We start from the raw sequence: 7,913 nt of genomic DNA on the forward strand, positions 1-7,913 counted from the left end.
TAGGACAATTTGATAAATAATTTATGGGGGGATGTTAGAGTGGTAAATTAATTATCCAACCAACAACATGGTTGGCACAGCTGGGAAGGAAATAAAAATAGGTGCAACCGTTTACCACAATCCAAGCACCAACCAACACACCAGCCTCACCATCCAACATTAATTGTAATACCAACTTTCTACCATAGTGTAAGCAACATTTAATACCTATTTTCTTATAAATAGAATAAGTTGACCGTGTGATCAGCACAACCCATATTTTGGGTTTCTCCTTGGCTTTTCTTCTATCTCTTTGTCTTGTTTTTCAAATTTGAGATATCTTGCAACAACTTTCTTAGAATCATTTTGCAAGATCTAATCAAATTAGCAACCTTAGTGTTTTAGTGTTCTAAGTATGGACAGTCCTTAATTAAAATTACAACATTCTTTTCCAGTAAGTTTTCCCATTCAATTCATGCCTATAAGCGCAAGCACATGTATTTCACTCAGTCATTTCTTTTGGCTGGAATGATATATCTAAATATAACATGATGTTCGATAAGATATTAGAATGGAAACCCTCAGAACTACCTTCAGATATTGAATGTGCTTTGTGTAACAATCTTTTGTAGAGGCTGGGAGAGCTGTTTCTCTGAAATTTATCTGCCAACTGAAGCCATTTCAAGTTTCCCCCAAATGTTGGATGCCCCAGCAAGGTAATTATCTCACGATAGATAGGATTGTACATTGTTAGTTCGTAACAGAATTCATTTTCTTCTTCGTTTTATACCTTTGTTCTGTATATGTTTTATGGGTTTTCTGTCTTTCAAGTCTAATTACTCAAGGCTGAGGATATATTTTAGGCAAATATGGTGTCTGTTTTCGTCTCTCTGCCACTTCACTTGTTTTTAATCTCAGTTCAGACATGGTTCTAGACATTGCAAATACGTGTTTTTCAATTCTCTTTCATTTGGTAAGGGCTTTTAATCGACTTACAGTTATGAATCAAATTAAAGATTAGTTAGGCAACCACCACAAAAGACACCAAGAGGAGGTAAAAGACACTATGAAATTAACAAAAGAACCAGAGGAACTCAAAAAAACTAGCAGAACTGTAGAAAAAGAACATCTCTCGCATGATCGTGGGAGTTTAAAGGCAAACCTTCTCAAAGAATTCTCAAGGGAAATTCAAGCTTGGTCCTCGAGGGCCAGTCTGTCCTTTTCCAAGGAGAAGTCAAGCTCGATTGAAGGACGCTTACGATCATTATTTATTCGTTGTTCTTAAAGGTAAATCCCCTGTCATTCCCTATAAGGTCTGCCATCAATCTATATGGCACTTTCATTTATTTCTGATACTCTTTTCCGGTTACAGGAGTAAAGAGAAAGTCAAGCTAAAATCTAAAATTTAAGACACAAATTTAGTCAGTTCAGTCTCAACAGACTGCTTGTGCCCAAGATCATTATAGATCTCTATTAACAATTACAAATTTTATTGCTGAAGAACATATGTTTCATACTCGTATGCTTGATATTCCTGAAAAAAATATATCTATCTTATTACAAATTGAATGTTGCTTGCATTGTATCACTTAAAGTTATATGCTGAAATACTTCTCGTTACTTTCACTGTAAAACTTTCTTCCTATGTTTAGAATATAAACATTTTTCCAAAAAATAAAAAATAAAAAACTTTAATACTATTTTCCTACAATTAATAATATTTGTAAGAAAAATGAGAAGCTTTATGGCTATGGATGCAAATCTATGTCGACTCGGAATAGGTTTTTTTTCCCTCCCAAGCATCATATTTAAAACCAAGTGTTATAACATCTGATAGTTCTCTATCTATTCTTATAAACAAACTCTCAAAATCTTGCGAAAGCCCAAGTGTTTCATACCGATTGTTTAAATCCTTAATGCATAATGCTCTTATGGTAAAATTTGCATTGAAAAATAATTAAAATATAACAATTCACAAATATTTCTAGTGAAGCCTAGAATTCAAGTTTGTCCAAAAGCAGGTTATTCAAATTGCGGTATTACATTGAACCTGTATTTTGCGACCAGCAAAATAATTGGAATTTAATTCAGACAACATAATAGACACTTTCAAATCTATTGTTTCATTAACTGAACATACAAATCTAGTGTGGTTGAAGAAAATTGTAAGTTGGTCAATCTTCAAGCCATTCCAAACCGAATGCCTCTTCAACAACTTCAACAGTAAACTTACTGGTGGAGTTGGCTTCACGTGTCTCCTTCTCGTTCTCCTTATCACAAATCACATATGTTAGAGATGGGAGTTTCCCTAGAGTTTTGCAAAACTGTTTCAGTTTTTTGCACTCCCTCATATCCAGCTTTTTCAAACTCGTTAGCTCATGAAATCCATCTGGAAACTGCTTCAAACACACACAATGTGAAATGTCAAGAAATTCTAGTTTCTGAAGATTACGGATAGAAGGCGGCAGTTTTTCCAAATCTGCGCTTGCACACAATCTTAGCATCTCCAGCATGCCAAGATTCCCCAACTCATCAGGTAACTTTGCAAGCCTGTGGCAGTTTGTGACAGAGATTTTTTTCATGGAATTCCAAGAACATATACCTTTTGGCAACTCCTCTAAATCACTGCAGTGGTCCACACTAATTTCTGAAAGCCTGGGAAAGTTGAAAAATTCACCGTCATCTAATTCATTCATGTTATTAAGGCCCTCGCATAAACTCAGGGATAGCTTCTCCAGACTCTCTGGAAAATTGAAGCAATCAGACAGAGGAGAAACTATCAACTTTTCAAGTTGAAGTGTTTTAAGCTGAGAAAGTGCATTAAAAACGTTCCGTCCATTGAGGTTCAGTCCATTGAGTGTGGCTCTTCGTTTACCGTAATTGTGGACTATAAGAACCTTCAATTTTTTCATTTTACGGAGAAGAGTCGGAAAACGGTATTTGCTTGCAGTGAAATACAAGACTAAAACCTCTGCCTCAGGGAACTCCACTTGTCCCCATTGTTTTTCATCCATTGTGCCTATATATTGCCAACAATAATCAAAATCAGTCCCACAATTTAATCTTCAAAATATCTCTAACTAATTTTTTAATGGTGAGTGAAATGATAAAGACAACATATTTTCTATGCTATGTCAAATTATCATATTGCTATCGGGTATGAATTGTGTAATTTTTGAATCAAATTCATTGATCTATGTTTCATGAGTAGTGGTTCATAAGAAGTCATCTCATGAATGATAACTTTATAGTTAAGTGTGTTTGAATTGAAGTAATACTGGAATGAATAAGCTCTCAAGAAGAAGCACTGCTTCATCTATATATGAATATCATCTAAATGCAATAAGTACTAAATTAAGTGTACCATTCACTTGTAAGAAAGAATTATTGTCAATCTCTAATTATCAAAAATGCACAACTGAGCTTGCATCTACATAGTTTAGTTCTGATAGAAATATCAGGGTTACCTGAAATGACAAATATTCCGTTTGTGGAATGTAGAAGGAAAATCCAAAGCATATATAATATAATCTAAAATATTATCTAAAATACTAGCCGTATTAGTCACCTGTGTGAATAGACACCATCTGAGCTTTTCGCCTTTTTGGGGGAATGCAATCACTCTTTTCAGGCATACACAACCTACTACAAGGACTGAAATTGTCCTGTTCCACCATATACAAGGCCACGTCTCTCAATACGTTATGTTGGGAAAATGATAGTTCGTATGAGCAGTCCTGAGTGATCGCCAACCCCCTGGTATCAAATATTACTAGATTGTGTTTGTAAGAAATATTATAAACTGTGTGGTTTATACACAAAACTTGTTTACTTTCAAATGAACAACTGTTTTACTATTAAGGGTGGACTTTCTTTGCAAATTAGCAAATGTATACTGACCCTAAATCATGGAGAAATACCTGACCAACATAGGCTCAAAGTAACTCTATTCTTTCCAAAATAGCTGCTCAAACACTCTTCCACTAAGGAAATTTAATTTCCAGCACATCAGACTGCAATGTTCCAGCAAACATAATAAAGGTAAGAAATGGTTTGTCAAAGTAGAAATGTTGCTTACCAAGGATCCCTTTTCAACTCCAACAGGCTGCGAGCTGATAATTCACATAGAACCATGAAGGCTTCCTCCCACTCCATTCCACGTACATAAACACAAATGTCTATCAATACATCTACAGAAAAGGTTCTTTCTTGTGGAATTACAGCAAGGTCCAAGAAGCACTGCTTTACATCCTCTTCCAGCACATCTATACTTGTTTTTAGGCGTTCATGAAGTTCCTCTTTATGATAATTAGATATAGTTTTTCCCTTTGAAAGCTTCTTCTTAGCGATTTTCCAAGCTGGGGTGGGCTCGTCCCTCAAAGAATTACCAATTACTTGAAGAGCAAGTGGCAAACCATCACACTTTGCCTCTACCTGCACATGATTAGAGCTAAATTTAGCATTCAAACGTGAATACCGTTGAAAACTATATTGGACTTAAAGAGAGCATGATAATAAGTTAGGTTTCGTGTGCAGCAGGCTACCTGTTTGACCAGTTCTTCATCGTGTGTAGCTGGAACGGTAAGCTGGTTAAAGGCATAGTGACAGAAAAGTTGAAGGGCGTACTCCTCTTGCAAGGATTGTAACCGGAAAAGCTCCGCGTTGCTCTGTTTACGGACAATGTTTTCATCTCTTGTAGTTACTAAAGTCTTGTATTGTTCTCCTTGAAATAGCAATTTCTGAAGGTTGGACCTAGAGGCTAGAACAAACATCATCTAATACTACCATTGTTCGTTGATTTCTTCTATTTATTTGACATTGTAATTGGTTGCGTGCATCCACCAAGTTCCCAAAACCAGGCTTTGGGCCTCCAACAATGTCATCCCACATCTTCTCTAGCATATCCATGATATTCGGATTTTTCGAAACAGTGATGTAGATCACTCTTTTAAAGTGTTCTGAAAATCATAATAGAAAAGTTCACAAAGATTCATTTTTGTCCTTTTCATAAGACCCAATATCTCTGTTGTACTAAAAGCTAGAAGGCAGAGTACCCAAAATCATGGAAACAGAGAAAAGTGAACCTAATACAGAATTTCAAAATAACAATTGCTAGATCTATTCATTATGAATGGTCTAGAGGAAAAAGCTGTTCTTAACTTTGATTTGGTGATCATAGCAAAGGGCGGTTGCTAATGTGGACTTTCCCACTCCACTCAGTCCTGTAATCCCAACAGCGCTTACATTGGTGTCTAGCATAAGCTTCTTCAACTCCTCTATCGAATCCAAACCAACGAAGAAGCTCGGCATATTTGGGACACAGTGTCTCAATTCATGTTGCTCTATGGTGGGGATGAGATTCTCAGTTCTGGTGTTTATCTCAGAATTGGAGGAAATATTATTCTCATCTTTGGGTAACTTCAATAAACCCCTTATAATGCGAGGCAAAATGTTTGTCTTATGGAAATCGCCAAGATAGCTCTGCAGATTCCGAATCTTCTTTCCATACCTGAATTTTTTGAGGAGCTTTCGATTGCTAGTTTTCTTGCATTCTTCTACCAGCTGAAGCCCTTCGGCGTGCTTTTCCTGAAAGACTCTTACATTGCTCTGCCAGGCGTGAGACAACTCCAAACCCGACTCGCAGATCTCGTCGACGACCAGCTTCCAGCTTTTCAAATCTACCTCAAGTTTATGGCAATCAGAATTGACGCTAGTAATAAAGGAAAATCCTTTCTTAGCGGCTTTGAAGCCTTGTACCAAACCGAATTCAGCGAGAGCGCTCGCAACAATCTCCCCCATCTCGGAATCGCAAAGATAATCCCCAGGAATAGCAAATAAGACATCAGTGTTATAGGTTCATTTCAAGAATGAAGTCAATGGAAGTCACTAACGGAATCTGTGGCGCGAGTTTTTCCTTTGAGCTTCTACCTACGCAAGACTAAACGGGGAAATTAGCAGCCATGAGAAAGTGCAAGGAAAGCGCTTATGGAGCTCCTAACAAGCTAAGAATTTTCCTTGCGTGAGAAGGACGAAAGAATTCTACTCTCCCGCCAAAACTCGTTGACTAGTATTGAATGTGGATTTGGAAACAAATCCTTTCTGACTTTTTTCTTAGACCTTTCACGCGTTCTAAACAAAATGCCTTTGCTCGATGTTCACACGGATTACCTTGCTCATTCTTTAAATGCCAAAAAGTTCTTCATAATTTAGCAAAGAGAGGTTTCGAAGAATTTGGAATCTTTTACAAAGCAATTACATTAGAGTAATCATTCGAGTTCTTCAGTACTATACATACGTAAGTATAGATCGATAGATCGAAAAAGACCAACATATCATTTAAGAACAATAAAAGGTCAACAAACTATTAATAGATCAATAAATACAAGAACAAAACAAATCTAAATAGAAAACCAAGAGAACCAATTGAGCGGCTTCTTCATAGACTTTTAAGGGCCCAAGGATCTCTTCCTCCAATTTAATCATCCTCTAAACAACATTTGTTAGCTCCAACATATCATTTAGGTTGGATTGCACCTTCTTTTTTGTGCTAGGTCTAGTTCTTCTACTTGAACCATCAACTACATTGACACTATGCTCAAGAACCTACTCCACCTTGACAATGACTTTAGACTATAGAGAGTTCTCTAGCTTAGCCACCATAGTTCTTATGTTGTCCGTAGGATTCTTCAAGACCTTATGGGAGTCTTGCAAAATCTTCTTGAAGGTAGTGTTCATCCTATAAGCCCTTTGGTTTAAATCCTCCATCTTTCCCTCATATATTAAATTCTTCTTTTCCTCTGCCTCCTCAAAATCCAACATCTTTTTTTTCTCGTAAAGTGTCTATAGGGCACCAACAATAGGGAGGGGAGGAGGGTTGCACATCTTCTTCTTCAAATGGATTTGCAATCTCAACTGACAGAGATTGGTACTTCAAGCTGAGGAATTAAATTTCATAGAAGACCAATTTTATATGATGAGAGCAATATCAAGCACTAGTCTTAGCTACCTACAAAACCCCGACAATCATCTCTTCTTTATCATCCTCAAAATCATTAAGCATTAAACAAATAAAGGACGGTCTAACAATAATATCCTACTCCTCTATGAACTCCTTAGAAGGCTAGTTAGAAATATGCACATCATGATCAATGATGCCCTCATAATCCTCTAATAGAGGATCCTTACCTTTACTTGCATTGTCATTTTACAAGTTTGGGTGCCAAGGAGTTCAAACTCTCCATTTTTTTTTCTAAGTTTTGTTGATTTCCACTAGATAGGGGGAGAGCGTAGCTTCTTGAGAGAAATGTCTTGGTTGTCTTGCAAACTCTCTTTATCCATGTCTTCTATATCCATACCATTTTTTCCCCATTCAACCCTTTATTTGGATGACTTGACCTTAGCCCTAGACTTGTAAGGCTCATCCTTTAGAAAGTAGAAACCTTTTTCTCTAAACATGTAGGAGGGCCCTCCTCTTAATCATCATTAGTCTCTATCTCTTTCTCTTCCCATTCAAACCTAACCTTCAAAGATACATCTCTGGAAGATTAGAAAATTTAATATTTTTAACAAGAGGGTCATGGGACACCTCCACCTCTTTTGAATCCACCTTAATTACGTCACTAGTATGTCTGCTACCATTAGTATTTTTCCTCTATTTAATGCCAAAACAAGGAGTAGAATCCCCAATGTACTCACAAATAAGGAGGACCAGACCCTGGTAGAGAACTTATCTCTTAGGGTTACTTATGTGCATCTTAACACTTTAATTAAAGTTCGATAATAAGTAAATGAAAAGGAAATTATATAAGGTTTATGGTGAGAATGGTTGAGCATCATGGAATGATACCCATCAATCCTAATGTATCTTCTATCTAGAGTGAAATAGTCCACGATGGGGCCTGAAAACTTCCCTCTAGATTTTTCTTAATCTATTC

At 36.7% G+C, this 7,913-nt stretch overlaps 1 protein-coding gene and 1 pseudogene across 2 annotated transcripts; both read right to left on the reverse strand.

Annotated features, from left to right (window-relative positions):
* Nucleotides 1–1,896: 1,896 nt before the first annotated feature.
* Nucleotides 1,897–4,944, reverse strand: LOC149547134 (putative disease resistance protein At4g33300; annotated as a pseudogene). The gene is made up of 4 exons (XR_016354260.1): nucleotides 4,524–4,944; nucleotides 4,058–4,413; nucleotides 3,548–3,735; nucleotides 1,897–2,998 (listed from the first exon to the last, which is right to left on the reverse strand). The product of XR_016354260.1 is annotated as a putative disease resistance protein At4g33300 (transcript).
* Nucleotides 4,945–5,074: 130 nt separating this feature from the next.
* LOC149547135 (putative disease resistance protein At5g66910) lies at nucleotides 5,075–5,869 on the reverse strand. The gene has a single exon (XM_089791529.1). It carries the CDS (start codon nucleotides 5,776–5,778, stop codon nucleotides 5,116–5,118), a length of 663 nt encoding a protein of 220 aa, XP_089647655.1. The 5' UTR covers nucleotides 5,779–5,869; the 3' UTR covers nucleotides 5,075–5,115.
* Nucleotides 5,870–7,913: the final 2,044 nt, after the last annotated feature.

Source organism: Cupressus sempervirens, chromosome 7 (assembly GCF_028749045.1).
Source record: "Cupressus sempervirens isolate cs-2001-9-10 chromosome 7, ASM2874904v1, whole genome shotgun sequence".
Classification (NCBI taxonomy): Eukaryota; Viridiplantae; Streptophyta; class Pinopsida; order Cupressales; family Cupressaceae; genus Cupressus; species Cupressus sempervirens.

What these genes read in the sequence shown, in the direction of transcription:
- LOC149547135 (XM_089791529.1), bottom strand. Translation starts at nt 5,778, where the DNA reads ATGGGGGAGATTGTTGCGAGCGCTCTCGCTGAATTCGGTTTGGTACAA.